Source organism: Chionomys nivalis, chromosome 11 (genome assembly GCF_950005125.1).
Source record: "Chionomys nivalis chromosome 11, mChiNiv1.1, whole genome shotgun sequence".
In the NCBI taxonomy this organism is placed as follows: Eukaryota; Metazoa; Chordata; class Mammalia; order Rodentia; family Cricetidae; genus Chionomys; species Chionomys nivalis.
The window spans coordinates 16416500-16438673 of NC_080096.1; the positions used below are offsets into that span (position 1 = coordinate 16416500).

The 22174-nt window shown below is 51.3% G+C and overlaps 1 protein-coding gene across 1 annotated transcript in view; it reads right to left on the reverse strand.

Annotated features, from left to right (window-relative positions):
- The window catches only part of Asap3 (ArfGAP with SH3 domain, ankyrin repeat and PH domain 3), a 40610-nt gene continuing 18436 nt past the window's right edge, over positions 1 to 22174 (reverse strand). Inside the window, exons 2-25 of the mRNA XM_057784252.1 lie at positions 19312 to 19384; positions 19085 to 19230; positions 18543 to 18617; positions 17520 to 17569; positions 11739 to 11850; positions 11435 to 11520; positions 10721 to 10796; positions 10458 to 10544; positions 10163 to 10272; positions 7867 to 7936; positions 7580 to 7667; positions 6500 to 6548; positions 6204 to 6394; positions 5985 to 6118; positions 5711 to 5805; positions 5349 to 5526; positions 4149 to 4234; positions 3899 to 4014; positions 3337 to 3404; positions 3145 to 3252; positions 2840 to 3035; positions 1608 to 1836; positions 852 to 942; positions 1 to 597 (exon numbers count right to left, since the gene is read on the reverse strand). Of these exons, the coding sequence (XP_057640235.1) occupies positions 523 to 597; positions 852 to 942; positions 1608 to 1836; positions 2840 to 3035; positions 3145 to 3252; positions 3337 to 3404; positions 3899 to 4014; positions 4149 to 4234; positions 5349 to 5526; positions 5711 to 5805; positions 5985 to 6118; positions 6204 to 6394; positions 6500 to 6548; positions 7580 to 7667; positions 7867 to 7936; positions 10163 to 10272; positions 10458 to 10544; positions 10721 to 10796; positions 11435 to 11520; positions 11739 to 11850; positions 17520 to 17569; positions 18543 to 18617; positions 19085 to 19230; positions 19312 to 19384 (2589 nt within the window). The 3' untranslated portion in view covers positions 1 to 522. The remainder of the gene's footprint in view (positions 598 to 851; positions 943 to 1607; positions 1837 to 2839; positions 3036 to 3144; positions 3253 to 3336; positions 3405 to 3898; positions 4015 to 4148; positions 4235 to 5348; positions 5527 to 5710; positions 5806 to 5984; positions 6119 to 6203; positions 6395 to 6499; positions 6549 to 7579; positions 7668 to 7866; positions 7937 to 10162; positions 10273 to 10457; positions 10545 to 10720; positions 10797 to 11434; positions 11521 to 11738; positions 11851 to 17519; positions 17570 to 18542; positions 18618 to 19084; positions 19231 to 19311; positions 19385 to 22174) is intronic.

The following is a 22174-nucleotide window of genomic DNA, read 5'->3' on the forward strand; positions in this document are numbered from 1 at the left end:
TGCCCCTCCCCCGAGAATCCTTTATTAGAGATGAATAAAAGAATAGCTCTGAGATGAGCAAAAGCTGACCCTGGGGGCTCAGAAGCAATCTTCCTTCTTTAGGATCTGCTCATTCCAAGTCAGTTCTTGAGACCAGCTCTCCAGCAAGGGACCATACCTGTGGGATGCTTGTCTTATTCATGTGGCATCCATAGTACCTAGCAAAGGTCTGGACATAGAGCTGGAGTCATTACGAAAATACTAGACCACAAGACAGTGCCCGGATGTGAAAGATAGCAAGTGGGTCCCATCCTTGTAGGGGAAACAGTTCTGGTCCGGTAAGGACTGAGTGACTGTATAACTGAACCCAGCCCAGTCATCCTCATCCTCAGATCTAACTTCAGGACTGCCTGGCCCAGGATATCAGCGCCAACACAGAAGGGCCAGTGTCCTTGGCAGGGGCATGGTCCAGTTCTGTGGGCTCAAGTCCCCGCTTTGAATGTTGGGGTCCAGTGTGGGCCATGCAGAGGGGTCAGCAAGGAGCTAGTCGTGCAAAAGCTGCAGAGAATTTGCCGCGAGAGCCCCGGTCTTTGAGCCATCTCCTTCCATGAGGACGACCTGGGAAAAGAAGGATGAAGCGGACACTGTTAAAGAGCCTTTTGCATCTCCTCTGGGAAATAGCTCTAGGTGGGCTTCACTCAGGTTCACGCAGTCCTGGGCTAAAGCAGGGAGGTGGCACCAGCTTAACAGTGGCCATCTCGGTCCATAGTGTTGCCACCAGCGAGGGAGGGCTCCCTCCCCTCTGTGCCTGCTCTTGACCAGTTCTACAACACGGGAACCTACGCTTCAAACCACACACCCAGCGCTCCTACCGGAATGTTCCTTCTAGACAGAGGATGCCGGGCAGAGGGACCGTCTTCCAGAATCCGACCTCCCCTTCTGTAGGATCGAGTGCTCTCTGAGCTGGAAGGCAGGGACGGCCAATGTCACCCAGCTGCCCAGAGCCCCTCAGAGGGACCTGGGTAGACAAAAAAGGCTGAGGTGGTGGGAAAGGGGACCTGGAGTCCACCAGGTCCCAAGGCTGGGTCATCACAGGCCCTGGAGGTCTGGAACCGATCTCTCCGCAAAGGGCTCTGAGGATGCGCCCAAGTCTACTTCCCAGACTCAAGTCTAGACAAAAAGGGTTTGCAGAGAAGCGAGGCAGTTGGATTGACAGGTGAAGATTTCATGAGGGCTTAAGAAGGGTCCTCCCACCAACCCGGGCTGCTCCTTGGCTCTCCTGGCTCAACTTAAAAGCAGGTGGTAGATCCCAGCACTCAGGGGGCAGAGACGGGTGGAGCTCTGAGTTCAAGGCCAGCCTGGTCTAAAGAGCGAGTTTCAGAACAACCAAGGCTGTTACGTAGAGAAACCCTGTCTCAGAAAAAAAGAAAACCAAAACAAACCAAAACTAAAAAGCAGGTGGTAGGAAGAGGAGGAGGTAAGGCTCCACCAAGGTGCAGCTTACACCTTGGGTCCTAGAGTGAGACTGACCCAGACTGCAGACAGGTACTGTTCAAAGGCAGAGAAGCCAAAGCATGCTCAGAGAGGTCAGGAGGCATACTGAGCGGCACAGCTAGGCCCATACCAACCTGAACTTGACGGGAAGGTACAGCTCAGGAGGGGTGGTCCCAGATGCTGGCCCAGGCCGGGAGGTGCCTGGTGTCTCCTGGAGGCCTTCTTCAGGGCTAGGCGGGGCTTGGCTCAACCCCCCAGGTTCCACAGAGCCGCTGGTGAGGCTGGATAAGGAAGAGGCTGGGCTGCTTGGGTTCTCTGAGGCCTCAGGAGACTCTGACCTCAGAATGGGGGTGTCAGAGTGATCTAGAACCACAAAGTGACATTTGTTTTTTAATTGCTCCCCTGTGATAAGAACATAGAAATGTGGGGCTGGAGAGATGGCTCAGTGGTTAAGAGCACTGGAATATGTCAATCATATACATAAATAAATCTTTTAAAAAAGAAATGCTTTCCTCTTTGTTCAGCGCCAAAGCTGACTTTGGCTTCTTGGCTCCATCATGGCTGTCTCGCGGCTCCCCAGCCCCTGCGCCACCCGGCACTCTCATTTAGTAGGGTCGTGATGAGCGTGCTGTTCCTGTCCACCCGCTCTCCTCAGCCCGGGCATTCCTGCCCAGCCCCCCAAGCTCAGATTAGGCATAGCTCCTTCAGGGAGCCCTCCCAACCCACTGCCTGCTCCAGCAGGATCCACCCTCTCCATTATCTCTCTCCTGGCCTCCTGCAGCAAGCTTCATTCATCCAACACACAAGTCCAAGAGCACAGCCAGGCTCTGCTCAGTGCTCTGAGAGCACTCTGCAGAGGACCAAGCCTGGGTCTCCCGGTATTAGCACTTTACAGTGTGTGGAGCCTCACGTTATGACTGACTGCTCCCGAGGCTCTATCCCTTCACTGGGCTCCCACAGGGCATGTTCCACAAACACGTGTCTTTTCGGTTAAGTGAAGCACTGAAGAATCCGAGCAAGCCCAACCTGGGCTGGAATCGCACAACAGAAGCTTCACAAATGGTGGCAGCTTAAGCATGTCACTTAACATCGCTCCCTTTGCCTGAAGGAGAGGATGACCTAAGGGAACCTGGGTGGTGGAATGGGCTTGCTGCCTTTCGCTCTGTTGTTTTCAGACAGGTTCTCACGGAGCCTAGCTGGCCTTGAACTCCTGATCTTCCTGCTCCCATCTCCTCAGAGCTGGGATTACAGGCAGGCACAACCACTCTTAGCTCTGGCATGCAGCATGCATGCCCAGCACAGTACCCCAGGCAGCAGTCTCTCAATAAATGGCAGGCTCACAATACTTCCGGGCAGACAACCATACCTCCATTGGAATGTCCGGCTCGCCCTGGGTGTATGGCCCTAGAAGAGTTTTTCATGGGCAGGGGTGGGGGACTGTCCTCGCTCTGGCTCTGAGAGGTGGCTGGTCCTGGGCTAGCCAAGGCCTCATACGTCTTGTTGCTGATGTCCAGCCTCCCACTGCCCCAGCAGGCCTGAGCTGGGGGCTTCACAGGACAGTGCTGTGGGGACAAGGCCATCTTGGTTTCCACAGCTCAGCTTGCCCCTTCCCAAAGCAGGCCCGGTAAGGCTCTTGCCTGATGCCACCCAGAGTGGAAGGGCTGGGCCTACCTTTTCTTCCTCCTCCTCCTCGCTGTCAAAGCCATGTCCCATGGAATGTCCCCATGGGTAGTCCACGTGGAGATGGAAGGCGAGGGTCCCTGCTTGTGCCTGCTCCAGCTGCCAAAAGCAAAGGCTCACCATGTCAGAGGGCCAGCAGGGGTGAAGAAGGGGTTAGAGGGTGGCCGCTGCCCTCAGACTCACCAGTTCTTCGCATCCCTTGTGCTGTTTCTTCCTGGCTATGTCCAGAGCTGTTTCTCCAGCATCATTTACTGTGAAGGGGAAATCCAGGGACCATAGTCAGAATCAAGGCAGCTTTGAGGTCTGTATGGGGCCTTGGAATCGGACTGTCTGGGTATGTGAAAACTGGCTCTCTGAATTCCTAGCTGTGCGGACTCAGGTGACCTACTTAACCTCTCTGGGTCTTAACTGTCTCATCTATAAAATGAATATGATACTTGAAACTATCTGATCAGGCTGTGAGGATTCACCGGTTAGCAGTATGGCTCCCACATCATGGGACCAGCCAGGTGTTGTATGGTAAGCAGGGAACCATTCCATCACTGTACCCAGATTCAGATTTCAGGGGGCTCACTAGTTCTGTGACACTCCCATTTGGACAGGAGAGGAAGCTGAGGCTTTAGAAACAAACGACAGCCCCACCCCTGAGGCCACAGAGGAGCGCAGAAGCAAGCCAGGAGTAGGAATGTGCCTGCTGCCAGTACTTGGGTCTGTGGAGGAGTCTGGAGGGGGCCTCGGGCCGCACCTGCCCCCACTGGAGCTCTCCCTTTCAGCAGCAGCTTCAGACAGTCCAGCTGGCCGTGGAGCACCGCGCAGTGCAGGGCAGTGTTTCCATCCGTGGCCTTGGCATCCAAGTGGCCACTAGAAGGAGGGCGTAGCAGGGAGGTTTGGGGAGGGAAACAAGCAGGTAAGGGGGTCAGAGTCCCAGGGAAAGCAGGAGGGACAAGGAGGGAGTCGGGGAACAGGGAGGCTGCTGATGGCAGACGGGCTCTCACCCATTCTGAATGAGGAAGTCCACTAGGGGCAGGGAAGCCTGGCTGGCGACTCTGATGGCCAAGTGCAGGGCGAGCTCTCCGGGTGCCTGAACATACACACACACAAGCCCGAGTTTCCCCTGTCACCTGCCCTCAACCTGGTGCTGCCCCCCTGAACTCTTGTTGCCCCAGCATCTCTGATTATGAAGGGGTCAGAAATCCCAAGAGACGAGACCATACGGACAGATCCTCACATTAGGGAAGCCTGAGAAAGCCCAGGCAGTCAGTGGTTCCTCCTTGGCCCAAGGAGAAGGTGTTCCCAAATCCTCATCGGGCTGGGGTTCTGCTTTTCTCCTACTTCCTCTCCGAGGTCTCTTTGGGAGGTCTCCTGCTACTCTAGGGTGCACATGCTGCCCACCTTACCCAGGTCCTACTTCCCACCTCACTCAAGTGCTATGCCCTTACTATCCACTAGGTGGCCTGTGACGATTTCGGACACACAGTTCAGAAACATCCTGCTGTACCTCCTCCCGTGCAGGGGGCTAACTCAGGGCCTCACAGGTTAGGTTCACTGCGCTCCATCACAGAGCTACACCCTCAGCCGGAGACATCCAGTTGTTTAGTTTTTAAAAGATTACCTACATCCCCCCCTCACCCCAGTTTCACGGGCATGAATGTTTTGCCTGCATATCTGTGTACCACATGCATACAGTACCCATGAAGACCAGAAGGGGGCACTGGAGTTACAGACAGTTGTGAGCCGCCATGTGAATACTGGGATTTGAACCCGGGTCCTCTGGAAGAGCAGCCAGTGCTCTTAACCACTGAGCCATCTCTCCAGTGTCAGTTTTTAACTGACCAATCAGTCACTCCAGCTGACGGGATCATTCTGAAATCCTTCCTCCCTCATGAACGGATCTCCAAAATGCAGGGGCTTTCACTGTAAGCAGACCTGCCCGTTTCCACTTCCAAGGCGATTGTTAATGCACGTTATGGATGAGGAAATAGGACTCAGGGAAGTAACTGCCCTGGGTCGCAGAGCTAAGAAAAGATACAGCAGGGATTCCGACCTAGGTCTGCTTGGCTGGAGTTATTATTGTCTTTCCCACTTCATGTGTGAGATCTGAGCAGATGGTAGGAAACCGTGACATCTGGTCTTAGAGGGCTGAGGGGCATGTGAGTGCAGGTGGGTCAGAAATGGCCCTGGGAGGGGGCTCTCACCTGCCCATCAGGCCCTGGTAGCAGCTGTCCGAAGTCCTGCCCATTGGCAAAGGCCTCCAGTACAGACAGGAGGTCCCTGCTGCAGATGGCTGTCCTTAGTCTCTGGGGATCAGGTGTGGACTGGCGTGCAAACCTGTGTTCCACATACTTGGCCACAATGTAGTTCCTGCGGCTGCTCCTACCCAGACAACAGACAACCGCGGGTCCTCAGAAGCTTGTCCACATAGTAACTTCTGGAACCACCCTCCAGGAGAATCTAGTGTCCTGGCGACTTCCAGGTCAGGGGGCACCCTTCTCTCCAACCTTCTGACCCTGGGAACTGGGGAGCTAGCAACCCCCCAACCTTCTGAGACTGTCCTTACATGTCACTCTCAGCAGAGGGTTTAGGGCTGCCGTGGGAGGGCAGACGGGCCTCCATGATTTCATTGAAGTGGGAGTTTCCAATGTTCAAGGCCAGCTGGAGGCACAGCACAGGGTATCGAAGTCAGCAGGTAAAATCAGGTGTTAGGACAGAGCCCCTGACAAGGTCCAGTCTCGGAGGTCCAGCCCTTCCCCATAGTTCCCCAGGTGCTGCCCCACCAACCCCACTCTGGTTACTTTAGATTCATTCTCTCTGACCCCTGACCCTGCTCTCACCAGCAGCTCTGAGGGGCCCAGGAGGTCCAAGGTGAGGGACTGTATGCGAGAAAAGCGCACGCCCAGCTCGCGGTGGACACCGGAGCACTGGATGCAGGTGAGCACACCCAGGTTGGTGCTGAGCCACGTGGGGTCTGCGGGGGAACGAGGAGCGCAGCTAAAGTCTCCAACCCAGAGCCCCTTCTCCATACCTCCCACCAAACCTTCCCCGCCACTGACCTGAAGCCCCACAGTCGCAACAATGGTCGTTCCCCGGCCTGCTTTTCACCTCAGCGACCAGCATCTTGGTGAGGTCCTGGGGCTCGGAATCCAATCTGGCACTACCCCAAGACCACTGGCCGCCACTGGGCTCCCCATTAAAGGCGCTACTCAGTGCTTCATCCTTGCTGTTCTGCAGCACCGACACCCACCTGTGCAGACAGAATAGGTGTATTGAGGACAGGAGACCGGGTGTGGACGGAGCTCCCTACCCCATGCGCTGCCCCCACCACTGCTGGCCCAGAGCCGGCACTTACGCCTCACACTCCAGCTCGTCCTCTGCGTGGAAGTGGTATGTGCGGTTGTCTGTGGGGGACAGAAAAGGCCATCAGCCACCGATCCTGCAGGCCTTCCCCAGGACAAACACCTGTGTGCCCGAGACCAGACCCTAAGCGTCACCACCTCCAGAAGTCATCTCCGAAGTAGGACCCCAGCAAGGCTTTCTGCATGAGGCCGTGGATCCAGGGTCAGTGCTCAGCCTGCCCCTTACGCCCCGCTCAAGCACAACACGGCCCTTACCTCCAGCTACCACCCCATTCTAGTTTCTTTGCTTCCTGCCTCTCCCCCTTCACCTAGCCCTACCGGATCCCAAGCTGGTTTGTCTACGGCTTCAACTATACAGCACCCTGCTTTCAGACCCCCACGGTCCCGACTATGGGGAACAAGGTCCAGACCTAGAAGAGGCAGCTCCAGGCCTTCTCTCTCACTTCTATGTGAAGTTCCCTTGTAAGACTGATGGGGGGAGTCTGTGTTCTGTTTCCACGCTTCCCACCCTGTTAACCCGTCTCATAAATGCTACAATCTGGGTCTCTCAAGGCTAAATGCAAACACTCTCCTCCCACGGCCCTAGATTCCCTACAGCAGGTCGGGGCTTCTGAGGGTCTCTATCTGTGCCTCTCTCCTCTGGACAACCAGTCCCTCGTCTTAGAGCCTTGGGTCCCATTCCTTCCAAGAGGGTTCCCTGAAAACAAGAGGCTTAAAAAAAAAATGAGGCAGGGTCTCACGTAGTCCAGGTTAGCCTAAACTCCCCATGTAACTGAGGATTCCCTTAGACTTCTGATCCTCCATGCTGGAACTGCAGGTGGGCACCACTGAGCCTAGTTTTATGTGGTTCTCAGCACGGGAGTCAGAGCTCCACACATGCCAGGCAGTGTCAACCACATTCCTGGCCTGAAAGGTCAGCTCCTTCCCAACATGTCTTTTCATGTTCAGAGGGATGGGAGGTGAAACCCTGAAAGTCTCCGGCCCTTGGAGTCCTGAGTCTGCGGTGGTAGCCTTTGGCTACAGCCTCTCAGGGGGAAGCACTGGGCAGTGTGGGGTTGGCACAGACTACTCACGGGTCACCAGGTCGAAGCACGTTTTCTCCTCAGGATTTGGCCTCACTTGGCACGTCAGCAAGGTCAGCTTTACTGGGGGCCGGTTGATCTGTGGGGATTTGAGCATGGAGGACACATATGTTACCCCCTGGGCCTCTGAGTCCTTTGTTTCTTTGTCTATTAAATAATCAAGAAAGTCCCGTTCCTCCAGGGGAGGGGATAAGGATTCTAAGTAGGCTCTTTGGATACCGTCCTTGCTCCTAGCAGGGATCTCCAACACTGGATCTCAGAACCCCCAGAGGCCTCACCATGCTGTGTGAGATGGTCAGGCAGCCATACTTGACCCCACACTTCCTCTTCTGCCAGACTCTTCGAATCCTACAGTACAGAAGGACAGAGAAACGGTGACCAGTGGCTCACACCTCATCCCCCTGCATCAGAGAGCAGAATCTATGACCTCGTCCATTCCCATCACAGTGCTTCACTGCTTCTGGCCCTCAGGATGCTTCCAGTATGAGGGGAAAGCCTCAAGCTTCGGAATTCCTATTCTAGAGGGTCTGACCCTGGTACCCTGAGAACTTCTAGCCTGATGGAGGAGGCATGGAATAGCCCGAGGGAGTCAGGGTGGTGGTCTGAACGAGAACAGTACACATAGGTTCATGTCTGAATACCTGGCCCCCAGTTGGTAGAAGTGTTTGGGAAGGATTGGGAGGTGTCATGAGGGGTAAACCCATGTCATCCCCTGTATGCTCTCCTTGTGCCTTGTGCTTGGTGGTGAGGTCTGATGCTATTGCCATGCTCCCTGCCGCGATGACGATGGACTCTCCCTCTAGAACCACAAACCCCCATGAACTCTTCCTTCCATAAGTTGCCGTGGTCACGGCATCTCTTCGCAGCAACAGAAAAGTAACTAAGATGGTCAGTTCTCTTTCTACCGTGTGGGTCCCAGGGCTCGCGCTTAGGTGGTCAAGCATGACAGTAAACACCCTTACCCTCTAAGCCAGTGACTCCCAACCTTCCCAGTGCTGTGACCCGTTAATACTTCTTCATGTTGTGGTGACCCCAACCATAAAAGTATTTTGATTGTTACTTCATAATTATAATTTTTTGCTACTATTATGAATCACAATATAAATATGTTTTTTTGTTGGTCTTAGGTGACCCCTATGAAAAGGTCATTCGACCCCAAAAAGCAGCAGTTCTCAACCTGTGGGTTGTGACTCTTTGGGGGTTGAATGACCCTTTTACAGGGGTGATCTAAGACTACCTGCACACCAGATTATTTATATTACATATGACAATGCGTAACAGTAGCAAAGTTACAGTTATGAAGTAGCAAGGGAAATAATTTTATGGTTGGATTGTCACAATCTGAGGAACTGTGTTAAAGAAAAGCACAATTAGAAAGGCTGAGACCCACTGCCCAAAGGGGTCATGACCCACAGGTTGAGAACCACTGCTCTAACCCATCTTACTGGTCTTTCTAAATTTTTACTTTCTTTTTTTATATATATATATATATATATATATATATATATATATATATATATATTTATTTATTATGTACACAATATTCTGTCTGTGTGTATGCCTGCAGGCCAGAAGAGGGCACCAGACCCCATTACAGATGGTTGTGAGCCACCATGTGGTTGCTGGGAATTGAACTCAGGACCTTTGGAAGAACAGTCAATGCTCTTAACCTCTGAGCCATTTCTCCAGCCCTAAATTTTTACTTTCTAAAATAAAAAGTTAACACAGAAACCAAGGCATAGTCAATGTTCTTCCTTCCTTCCTTCCTTCCTTCCTTCCTTCCTTCCTTCCTTCCTTCCTTCCTTCCTTCCTTTTTCTTTCTTTCTTTCTTCCTTAAGATTTATTTATTTATTATGTATACAGTGTTCTGCCTGTACCCCAGAAGAGGGCACCAGATCTCATTACAGATGGTTATGAGCCATCATATGGTTGCTGGGAATTGAACTCAGGACCTCCAGAAGAGCAGTCAGTGCTCTTAACCTCTGAGCCACCTCTGCAGCCCTGATGTTTTCATTTCTAGGCATATTTCTAGGTATATACAGTATATTGTATATAGAGAGGGCAAGAATGAAGGCATATTAAGTGTTTGGTAAGTCTTTTTCTTTTTTTCTTTTTCTTTTTTTTGACAGGGTTTCTCTGTGTAGCTTTGAAACCTGTCCTGGAACTAGATCTTATAGATCAGGCTGGCCTCAAACTCACTGAGATCCACCTGCCTCTGACTCTCGAGTGCTGGGATTAAAGGTGTGTGCTGCCACCACTGCCTGGCTTAAGGGTTTGGTAAGTAAATCTTAACTACTGCTAGATATCAAACTCATAGATATCCCTGCCTCAGCTTCCCAAATGCTGGGATTAAAGGCATGTGCCACGGGATGGCCCTGTTGCTGCAACTTTTGAAAAACAACCTTTAGTGACCTTTAGCGAAAAGCCACATGCCCAGTTGTCCTTTGATAATCGTATACCATCAGACTGGGCAAATGGTCCACAGGAAGAACAGTTACTGGAGCATCTTCTCTAACCGTCATGTCCGACCTGTGTGTCTTTGGGGAAGCTGCCTGAGCTCTCTGAGGCACTCACCCATCGCTTTTCTTGTACAGGAAGCCCACCTTCTCGGTCCCGAATTGCTTGTTGCCTTGGTGCTGGTGGATGCTGTAGCCGCCCCCTGAATTCTTCCGGTTTGGGTGCTCCTGCACCTCAGACATGCAAAGGAGACTTCAGGGTGTCTGGGAGGGAAGAGCCCCGTGCTGCACTGCTCCTCGGGGGGGGGGGGGGGGGGAACACTTGGGGGCTTCTCTCCCTCCGTCCCTCCCTCTGTATGCCAGGGTGGGGAGGATGGGTCAGGCATCTCTTTTAGAATGATTCAGAGCCTGACCTCTCTGCTCTCCAGATGCAGCATCCCTCGGAGGGAGTCGCGGAGCTGGGTCAGCTTGTGCAGTTCCTCCTCCTGAGCTTGCCGAAGCTATGGGCAGAGGACAGGACCCATGGGCAGTGAGGGGATGTTGCAGGGTAGAGCCTGACCTGATGCAGCACACTGGGGCAGTGTTTCACTCTATGTTGGGAGCCAGCTCTCCACACTTACAGCTTCCCAAAAGGACACGGGGTTGAGCACACAACTGAGGGACAGGCTAGACTTACCACATGGACCGAGGCTGCCAGCTTGTCGATGAAGGGGGACAGGCTCTGAGCTGCTTTCCAGCCATCTTGGAAGAAGCTAAGAAAGGCCAGAGGACAAACAAGGAGACCAGGGAGGGATGGAAATGTAGATGAGGCCAGAAGGTGGAGAAGGTCCCCATAGGGCACCCCTGGGCATGCAGCCTGAGGGTGAGCGCAGGCTTGTAGAGGAGAGACTCTCTGGGTTCAGATCTCTGACTAGCCTTGACAACTGAGTAAGTGGGCCTCAGTTTCCTCATCTATAAAATATGTCTAAATAGCCGGGCGGTGGTGGGGCACATCTTTAATCCCAGCACTTGGGAGTCAGAAGCAGGCAGATCTCTGAGTTCGAGGCCAGCCTGACCTACAGAACTAGTTCCAGACAGTCAAGACTACACAGAGAAACCCTGTCTTGGAAAAAAAAAAAAATATATATATATATATATATATATATATATATATATATATATATTCCATGTATTTATTTATTTATTCATATATATGAATAAATGCTTAAATGGTGTTGGGGGACCGGGGGGATCACTATGCTCAATCCTTAGTGTCTGAACCATGGTGAATGCTTTATACAGCAGCATCTGTGTGATGGAAGTGTTGCTCATGAGGCCCAGGCATACAGAGACCTGGAGGGTCTGAAATCTCAGAGGGTTGCATTAAAGGTTGAGGAGGGGAGATACTTACTTGTGCTGGGCGTGAAAGAACTTGATGAGGCTCTGAAGGAAGTCTGGACCTTGCTTCACCTGACTCTCTCTAGCTTTGACAAGGTACTGGCAGAAGACAGGATAAGAAGCTTGACGTAAGCCAGATCCTGGTGACAGGGGTTTGGTTCCCCACCCCAGGGCTAATCCTCTTAGCCTCCACTGAACCTTGGTCACATCCTACAGCCCAGCTGGCCAGCCCTAGGGCCTGTGACTGAAGCCTTGAGGGTCTGGAAGAGGCAAACAGGAAACACACTTAACCCATCCTCACTAGGGTCACACCTCACCTCACACATGTGCAGCTGGAAGACTCGCCGCTCTCGCTGTGTGTCCTGGGACAGCTCCCCATGGCTTCCCCCTGTGACCCTGGCTCGATCCCTCTCCTTCTCCAGCTTGGCCCTAGGTCATAAAGAAAGAAACAAGCGTCACCAACCCTTATCCCATCCACCATCCCTGCTATGGGCCCACGAGCATGCAAACAGAGCCCTTCCCTGTGCCATCTGTGTGCCAGGACGGGCAACAACAGAGGGTGGGGTAGATCTGGGGAGTCCAGGGGGTCATGGAGGAGAAAGACACAAATCAAAGCTGAGGCAGGAGAGTAAAAGAGAGACCTTGTCACGAAAACTTGGAAAGATATGTCTATGCTGGGACTGGAAGCCTGACACCCCAGCTTGGAGGAAGCTAGGCCTGGGCAGGAGGGCGAGAGCATGGGATACCTTGAGGTACAGGGCTCAGGGAGCTGTGCAGAGATAGACAGGGATGTGGCATTGCCTGAGGCGATGGCAATGGGGAGGCAGGACCACAGTGGGACCGGTTCCCACCAGTTAGGCTTCCGGGTCTTTAAGTTATAACAAGAGAAAGGGGTTTGAGACTTTATGTCAGAGGTGATGAAGACCGGTGGGACCAAGGGTGACGAGTTCTGATTAGCTAAGGAACTTAGAGGATGTGTAGGATAAAGGGCCAGCAGAGCCTTGGTTCTCATGAGCTCACAGACCTTCTTAGTGGAAGCTCTGAAAGCCTATGGCACCCAGGCTAGGGCTGCAGCTCTGGGGCAGAGAGCTAGCCTAACAATCATGAATCTCTGGTTCAACCTCCACACCTCCCCTACTAAAGAATGAAACAACCAGGGCCTCCCCCCCCTGTACCCAAACAGATCTCCAGGGGTAACTTTCTCTTCTTTGGGGATGGTGGGTGCATTTGTGGACTGTTTCCAGGAAGTCCGCCCACAGCGGCCAAAAGTGTAATTGCGCATTGCAGGCTGGGGGCTGGCATCCATGAATCCCCAGTACAGGGGACACTTGCTTAACAGTTCTGCGTCCCAGAAAATGTGAACCCTGAGCAGAGCTGGCACATGGGGTGGGACTAATCCCAGCTCTGCAGCCAATGAGTTATACAGCTTCACCTCTGAGCCTCAGTCTTCAAATATGGAAAATGGGGGGCTCTTTATACCCAGATGATAGACAAATAGGAGACTGAGCAAGCAGGAGAGATGAGGAGGGAGGGACACAATGTTACTCTGAGAGGTAAAGGCAGATATCCAAGTACAGTGAGGAAGGAGAGGGAAATAAGACTCAAGGCACATCATGTACATGCCAACCTGAAGGCCCTGAGCTAGGTGACGATGCCAAGTCTCCTGCACACCTCCCCAATGCCCCCCTCTTCGTCAAATCAAACTGCCTGCACGCCCTGCCCTCTGTGTGGATGCTACCACACCATGGCCACTCTGTTTCCGTATTTATTGAGTCACTTCTCTTCTTGTCATATAAAGAAGGCAGGGCCCTGGACCTGGGGTGGCTTATCCATTTATTTACTATCTATGGGGGGGGACAGGACACAGCTGTGCCTTCTCCTGCCGGGAGAGCAAACCTGGTGATGGCGTAAGGAGTTTTCCCAGCTCCTGGCACCAAGGAAGCTCTTCCGAAGCGTTAAGGGTGATTCTTGCTAATTTATTCTTCTCAGAAACGGGGTCTTACATAACCCAGCCTGGCCTCACTATGTCTCAGAAGATCATCTTGACCTTCTGACCTTCCAGCATCCACCTCCCAAATGCTGAGAGCATAAGTGTGCATTACACCAGGGAATGAGCCCAGGTCTCTGTGTGTGCTTGGCAATCACTCTACCAACTGAGCTACATCCCCATCCTAACTGTTATCTTTACACACTGATTCTGTATCAGGGCTTCACACACTAAAGTGATAAGCATATGAGGCAGGACGCTGTTCCACTGTAAGATGAGAAACTTAAGGCTTGTCCAAGTCAACTGGCAGAGGTGGGATTTGAACCCATATCTATCTAATGTAGCACCCAGAGGGCGGCACTGTCTTGGGCAACACAGTGGCTCAGCTCCACTCCACCATCTTGGTTCCCACCATCCACAAACAGCCACACTGTCTCTGTTAGAATCTACAGTCAGGGTGATAAAGCTGAAACCCAGGAAAAGTAAGTTGTTCACAATCACAGGTTGGGGCTGGAGAGATGGCTCAGTGATTAAGAGCACTGGGTGCTCTTCCAGAGGTCCTGGGTTCAAGTCCCAGCAACCACATGGAGGCTCACAACCATCTGTGATTCCAGTTCCAGGGGCATCTGATGGTCTCCATAGGCACTGCATGGACACGGCGCAGAGACACTCACCCAGACACATACATATAAAATAAAAATAAATATTAAGAAAGAAAAAAATCTTGTTGGAGCAATGCTAAGAAGGACAGGGGTCTGGGGTTCTGTTTCTCGGGCCCTTTCCCCATTATTCTGATCCCAGATCTGGCACAGAGAGATGGGATACTTTTGATTTTAGATTTATTTAATTGTAAGTGTATAAGTGCTTTGCCTGTGTATATGCATGCGTACCATGTGTGTGCCTGGTATCTGAGAAGAGGGCATCAGATCCAAGGTAGAGACAGTGCCTTCTTTCCATGGGCTCCAGAGGGATTCAGATGGTGTTGGGAACCTAGGCCATCCTAATGCCTGGACTGGCTTGCATGTAGGTTGAACCATGCAGTATCTTACAGTTTGCTAACATCTGGCAACACCTGGAACCCCCATAGAAAGGAGTGCATAGTCACTATGATGTTCCACTCAAATACGGTCCTAGTCAGGGCCACATCAACAGAGCATCACTAACCCTAGGCAGCCCATGTCTTGTCAACGGAATAGTATTTTCTTTACACAAATGTTTTTGTTTTGTTTGAACCAGGGTCTCCTGTGCAGCCCTGGCTGTCCTGGAACTCGTTATGTAGACCAGGTTGGCTTCAAGCTCATAGAGATCAGCCTCTCTCTGCCTCCCAAGTGCTGGGATCAAAGCTGCATGCCACCACACCTTTGAAATCTTACAAAAAATTTTACTAAAAAGTTAGTAAAGACAGAGTTGGTTGGGAAAGGTCTGTAGGGAAAGGCGATTCTGTCCACTTTGGCAGACGTGGCTCTCAAGGCTAAGGGAAGAAGAGTCACGTGGTTCCCTCAGCAACTCAGACAGATAAGGCTAGCCTGGGTCTCCACTGCCCATTTTTGGACCTCTAACGTGAGCAGATGGCCACACCCCATCCCAGGCAGGATGAGGTCCTGTGCTCACAGCTATAAGAGGAGGAGGGATGACCTTTCAGTCTGGACCTGGACAGGTGTGCATGGCTCTAGGGGGCGGAGGGGCAATAAATGCTCCAACACCTGCTTTTTGGAACCTGTCCCGCAGTGGTCATTGTGCACAGGAGCAAATATTAGCTCTCAGGATGCGTCCTTCATGACAGGGAAGATTAAACACACAGTGCAGAATGTCCGTGTTGGCACGCCCTGCCCCAGTTAACTAGTGCTGTCTGGAAACACGTACTAATGCAGAAAATGGGTCATAATTTTGGCTTCTTCTTCTTCTTCTTTTTTTTTTTGACAGGGTCTCATGCATCCCAGACTAGCCTCAAACTCTATACTAGGGGTAGGTAACGTTGAACTTCTCACCCTTCTGCCTTCTCTTCCTGGAATTACGGGTCTATACCACGGCCACACCCATTTACACTGGGTATTGGATCCAGGGTGCAATAGGCAAGTATTTTCTTCTTCTTTTTTTAATTCTCTCTTTTGTTTTTGTTTGTTTGCTTTGTTTTTGTTTTCTCAGAAACAGGGTTTTTTCTGAATAGCACTGGCTGTCCTGGACCTAGCTTTATAGGTGACACTGGCCTCGAACTCACAAAGATCTGCCTGCCTCTGCCTCCTAAATGCTGGGATTAAAGGCGTGTGCCACCAAGCCCAGCTACTGTTTTTTTTTTTTTTTTTTTTTTTTGGTTTTTCGAGACAGGGTTTCTCTGTAGCTTTGGTGCCTGTCCCGGAACTAGCTCTTGTAGGCCAGGCTGGCCTCGAACTCCCAGAGATCCACCTGTCTCTGCCTCCCAAGTGCTGGGATTAAAGGCGTGCGCCACCACTGCCCGGCCCAGCTACTGTTTTTGAGGCAGCATCTCTCTATGTACCAGGCTGGCTTCAAACTTGCAATCCTCCTGCCTCACCCTCCCAAATCAAGTATGATAGGTATACATAACCACACCCAGTCCGACAGGATATTTTCTAAAGAAAAATAGCAGATTACACAACAATATGGTTATTTTTGATCTCAGTCTTATCAACATAGTTCACTGAATATACAATAAAAAGGTGAAACAATATTACTGTCTCATTTCTGGGGAGGAAAGGGTTTTTCTCCTACGCTTTAGTAGGTTCTCCCCACTTCATCTTGTTTTTTTATTTTTTATTTTTCTGAGATAGAGTCTCATGTATCCCAAGCTGGCCTCAAGCTAGCTATGCAGCAGAAGCTGGCTTTGAAGCTCCACTTACATGCTGCCTCCACTTATATGCTGCAGGAATTACGGGAGGGAGCCGCCACCTTGCTTGTTGTTCGGTTTAACATGGCTTCTGGGGATGGAACTCAGGCCCTCAGGCTTGCAAGGTGAACACAACTGAGCCATCTCCCCAGCCCCCAGCCTTGTTTTTTAAGTTATGAAATTAGAGTTTTGTAAAAATAAATAAATAAATAAATTGGCCAGGTGGTGGCACTGGTGCACATCTTTAATCCCAGCACTTGGGAGGCAGAGGCAGGCGGATCTCTGCGAGTCTGAGGCCAGCCTGGTCTACAGAGCAAGTGCCAGGAGAGGCTCCAAAGCTACACAGAGAAACACTGTCTCAAAAAAAAACATAAATAAATAAATAAATAAATAAATAAATAAATAAATAAATTAAATTTCTAACGGAGAACTTTCAGACACTCCCTACAAAGTGACCCTAATACTCTCCTAAAGATGATTAAACTTTTTTCTTATTTTTCTGTGTGTGTGGGTAATGGGACAGGATCTCACTATACTGTTCAGGCTGGCCTGAAACTCCTGGGATCAAGTCATCCTCCTTCCGTGCCTCCAGAGTTTCTGGGACTGTATGTATGTAAATTCATACTGAGCAAATTTTCTCTCTCTTTCCCTCTCTCTTTTTTTTTTTTTTTAGCTTCACCATTTTTTCTAAATTATATATTAGCAAAATATAAGCAAGATCATTTTTACAAGGAAGAATACAGGTTCTGAAACAGGAACCTGGGAGAGCCCAAGCAGGCTGCTTAGGAAGGCTGGCCTCTGTCCCGGGGATGGCCCACAGCTGGTGGCAGAACTGTAGTATGGCACACAGGAAGCCTGGGCGGCGTGCCACTGCCTCTCCTCTCTCCTTCTATGGCCAACCCAGTGTCCTCAGCTACCATCTGCTGCCCAGCTGTGTGGTCCTGAGCTAACAACTCAGTCACTTTGAGCCTCTGGACACTAACACCTCCTTCTCAGGGCTGAGTGATCTTGATGATGCAATGCCCCTGTCCACATGGGTACCGCAAGGCTAGAAGGTCACTGGTGGGGGGGGGGGGCATCCCATGGTCCTTTCCCATGGGACTGTCCTGCAGCAGAGCTCCCAGCAGCCAGCCAGGCCTGGCCCAGGAGCCAGAGATCCTGAGTGGCACATTCTCAACACAAGCACCCTCTCCTTCTGTCCATCCTTCCAAGGTCACTTCCTCAACACAAGCACCCTTTCCTTACATCCACCCTTCCAAGGTCACTTACACTTTGGCTTCATAGTCTTTCCACGCCTTCTCCAGGTGCTTTTTCGAGTCCTGGGGTTGAAAAAAGAACAAGTTGCCCAAAGGGAACCGTCAGCCCTGTAATAAACAGTACGCTTTGTACCTTTAGAGGGACCCCCTCTCTTAAGTAATGCTGTCCAGAGCTGTTCTCCAATTGACACCCACTAGCACACACTCAACCAACCCTTCCTGAGCTCAGCCCGCCCCAACTTCTCCCCAGAGTTGCCAAGAACCAGCCAGATGTGGTGGGTTCTAGCCTGGGGCGCAGTCGACCTCTGGGCTCTGCTCTGAGTTTTGTCTTGGGCCAAGGAAGATGAGGCAGGGAGGTTAAGGTCAAACACCACCCCTATTTTATCCTACCAATTTACCCCGCTGGATACGAGGCCACCCTCTTACCAGGGAGAACACACACACACACAAACTGGTTGAGAAGTCTCCCTAAGGTCACACAGCAAACCAGTAAGACACAGCTGACTCCTGGCCTGCCTAGCCTGGGCCAGATGCCTGAGCCTGAGCCAGCCCAGCTAGCCACACCCTTCTAGACAGCCTCAACATCTTCTGAGGAAAAAAGTCACCAGTCTGGTTTGGGAGGTGCCCACGCTGGTGTCACTTTGAGATGAGGGCAGTTCCGGCCCCATGTGTTGTGGGGCAGACTGCCCAGGGAGGTGACACTGCCACCCTCCATTCGCAGGACCTCTCTGATGAATCCAGAGCTGCTAGGTACAGGAGGAACAGCAAAGGGGCATTGGGGACCCTGGGCCTGCACCCTCAACTTCCATGTCCCAGTACTGGGAAGCAAGTGGGGCTCACCTATCCTTTAGTCCGAGAGTAGAGGTGAAGAGTCAAAACTGTAGGCCAAACTCTGCGCCTGGCATAGACGCCAGGCCTCCAGGCGACCCAGGGGCAGTATGAGGCAGGACTCCCACGGTGTCAGCCCCTCCCCTTCCGCCCAGCCCTACATCCGCTCTACCCTCAGCAGCTCCTTCTCCCCCAAACAGACACTCACGTGCCGCCCGTCCCTTAGCTGCCCCTTCATCAGACTGTCCAGCGGGAAGGAGACGATGTTGTTCAGGTTCTGCACCTGCAAAAAGTTGAGACCCCGCCCCAAGGGGATCAGGGTCCAGGGAGGTACCTATCAGGAGGCAAAGGAGAGCCGCGGGAGTGGAAGAGACAGGGAGAGCATGAGATGAAGAGCCAGAGGAGGACTGGGGGTGCTGAAGGAAAGCGAGACTAGAAATCCGACAAAACTGGGGCAGGGCGGGGGGAAGACTGTGAGCCCAGCGTTCAGAAGGCCAAGGCGGGAGTGGGACCAGCCTCAAAACAAAGCGGGAACGATGCGCCAGATCTGTAGAGAAGCTTCAGCGCAGGGGTGGTCAGAGACCAAGAGGCACAACTGGTCAGCTCTGAAGACAGAGGCTGGATTCAGGCTGGGGAGATGGCTCTGCGGCTAAGGGCACTGGCTGCTCTTGCAGAAGACCCTGGGTTCAGTTCCCAGAAACAAGTTGCTGGATTTGCCCTGAGTCCGCCAAAAAGAAGCAGGAGCCTCACCAGGTTCTTGAAGAGCGCAGCCACCTCACGGGTGAACACAGCCAAGTTCAGGAAGCCCGTGGACAGCTCGTGGCTGTTCTGGGACAGGTGACTATTCCCCAAGGCCTCCACAGCCTCTCGGTAATGTTCCTCATTCTCCACATGGCCTGCAGACAAGGAAAGGCTCTCAGAGCTGGTTGTAGGCCTGGCTGGGCCCTAGGCCCCAGACCCCAGGCAGGCTCACTCACCAAGGCCAGAGCTGTGGATGGCCCGCACAGCCTTCTTGATCCTCTGCAAGATAGCCTGGTCTCCTTCCAGGACCTAAAGGCAAGGTGTACAAGGTTCAGTGGGGCCAAGTAAGAGGGCCTTGGCTTCAGAATTCCACCCTCCAGACACACACAGACAAGTTTTGCTGTCCTCTGAACTCCTCCCTGGGCTCCCCCATTCTAAGCATAAGGTGGCCACCTTCTTCTGCCTGACCACACAGAAGCCACTCAAGAAGACTACAGACTTTCTCACCCAACTTAGAGCCACATAAACCTAGAGATTCAAGGATGCATGACACAGGGGAGCCACCAGATTAGGGTTGGAACTTTGACTCAACCTAACCAAGGCTCCTTTTTTAAAAAATTTTTTTAAAGATTTTATTTATTTACTAAGTATACAGTATTCCGCCTGCATGTATGCCTTCATGCCAGAAGGGGGCATCAGATTCCATTATAGATGATTATGAACCACCATGTGGTTGCTAGGAATTGAGCTCAGGAACTCTGGAAGAGCAGCCAGTGCTCTTAACCTCTGAGCCATCTCTCCAGCCACCCCCCCCTTTTAGGATTTATTTATTATGTATACAGTGTTCTTTCTACCTGCATGTGTGCCTGCAGGCCTGAAGAGGCACCAGATCTCATTATAGATGGTTGTGAGCCACCATGTGATTGCTGGAATTGAATTCAGGACCTCTGGAAGAACCGTCAGTGCTTTTAATCTCTGAGTCATCCCCACCAAGGCTTCTTAAGCTATGGATCATATAACTGAGTGTGAGGACCACAAGTGATTTGGCAACAGTAAAATTATTCTAAAGATGTGATCACCAAACATTAATTCAAAATCAAACACAATGAGCCTGAGTTGCCTCTGGCAGGGCTCACTCACGCTGTACAAAGCAACTTCACTGCAGCCCTTACACTGTTTGCCATACCACCACACAGTATTAGCAAGTGCAGCCCCGAACACCTTGGTGTACGCTTGAGACTCCTGTATGTTAGGAACTGCAGGATTTTTGTTGTATATACAAAGCTTTCTGTTCTTACAGAAACACAGCTGTTTGATTATAAGAAACAGAGACGAAATATTCTCCAATTATTCCTCAGCATGGATCAAATTAGTCCTGTCTGGGACCTGGAGAGATGGCTCAGTAGTTACGAGCACACAGCGCTCTCACGGAGCACCCAAGCTCAACTCTCAGCATTCATACTGGGAGGCTCCCAGCCAACTATCTAACTCCAGCTCCAGGGTATCCAGTACCCTCTTCTGGCCTCCACAGGTACCCTCTCACATGTGGTAGATGCACACATCCACATATACATAAATGAAAACAAAATAGCATCTTGGGCTGGGCATGGTGGCCTATACCTACAATCCCAGCACTTGGGAGGCAGAGGCAGGCGGATCTCTGAGAATTTGAGGCCAGCCTGATTTACAGAGATAGTTCCAGGACAGCCAGAATTAGACAGAGAAAGCCTGTTTTGAAAAACAAAACAAGGGGCTGGAGAGATGGCTCAGTGGTTAAGAGAACTGCCTACTTTTCTAAAGGTTCTGAGTTCAACTCCCAGCAACCACATGGTGGCTTATAACCATCTGTAATGAGATCTGGTGTTTTCTTCTGGCCTGCAGGCATGCATGCATGCATGCAGGTAGAATATTATATACACAATAAATAAATAAATCTTTTTAAAAAAATAGAAAAAGAAAATATTACGGGGGATTTCTGAGAGCAGCCTGAGAAGGGAAGGTTCTGGAGAAAGGCAGAGGGCCTTCCAGGACCCTGTAATGACAGTAGTGAATCAGGACCTGAGGTTCTAGCATCCAGCATCTGCTACACAGGTTACCATGCGTGCTCAGTGCTCCCCTGATTTCATGCTTCAGGCCACACACACAGAGGTCGGTGGACATCACCATGACCATTGTACAGTTGAAACAGAAGGATGTCAGATTATGCAGTCACAAACGGGCAGAGTCAGAACGTGGTCCAGGATGGGCCAAATCCACATAATCCAAAAGCCTACATCAAGCTCACCCACCAGAGTCAAGGGCACAGCTTTGACTCATGGACCAAAACCACCTCTGAACCAAATTCCACCATCCCCACCACTCTTTTCTCTGTCTCCTTGAATGCAGGGGAGGAACCAGAAAGGAAAGAGAGGACCTGGCTAAAGAAAGCCAATTTGGGGTTGAAGAGACAGATGGCTCAGTGGTTAAGAGCACTGGTTGCTCTTCCAGAGGACCAGGGTTCAATTCCAGCCCACATGGCAGCTCACAATCTCTGTAACTGCAGTTCTTGGGGATCCAACGCCCTACAGAGACATTCATGCAGGTGAAACAACGATGTATATAAAATAAAAATTAATTAATTTTGAAAAAAAGAAAGCAAAGTTGGTGGCTTTCTTGGATCCCCAATTCCTAACACCCCCAAGTCTGTTCTACAGAAAAGGGAATAGAAGGGTCTGGAGGACCGTGGAGCAGATTCCAGGACAGGGAGGTGGAAGTAAGGGAGACACAGACTTCAGTGCAAGCAGGACATTACCAACCCAGGAAGCCTTTCTTCCAAAGGGAAAGAATGCTCTACCACTGGACACATTCGAGGACTTCAGTGCCAAGGAGGCTAAGGCCCTGGATCACAAATCAGAACCTTATGGGCAGGCGCTGGCAAAATGGTAAAGGTCCCTGTGCACAGGCCAGATGACCGGAGTTAGATCCCAGAGTCCCTTCCACAAGGTGACAGAGTGGTCCTCTGACCTCTACATGTGTGCTGAAATACGTGCATTTTCATGACTGTGCACACGCATGCATGCACACACTTGCAGACACACTGGAATAAACATATAAATGAAA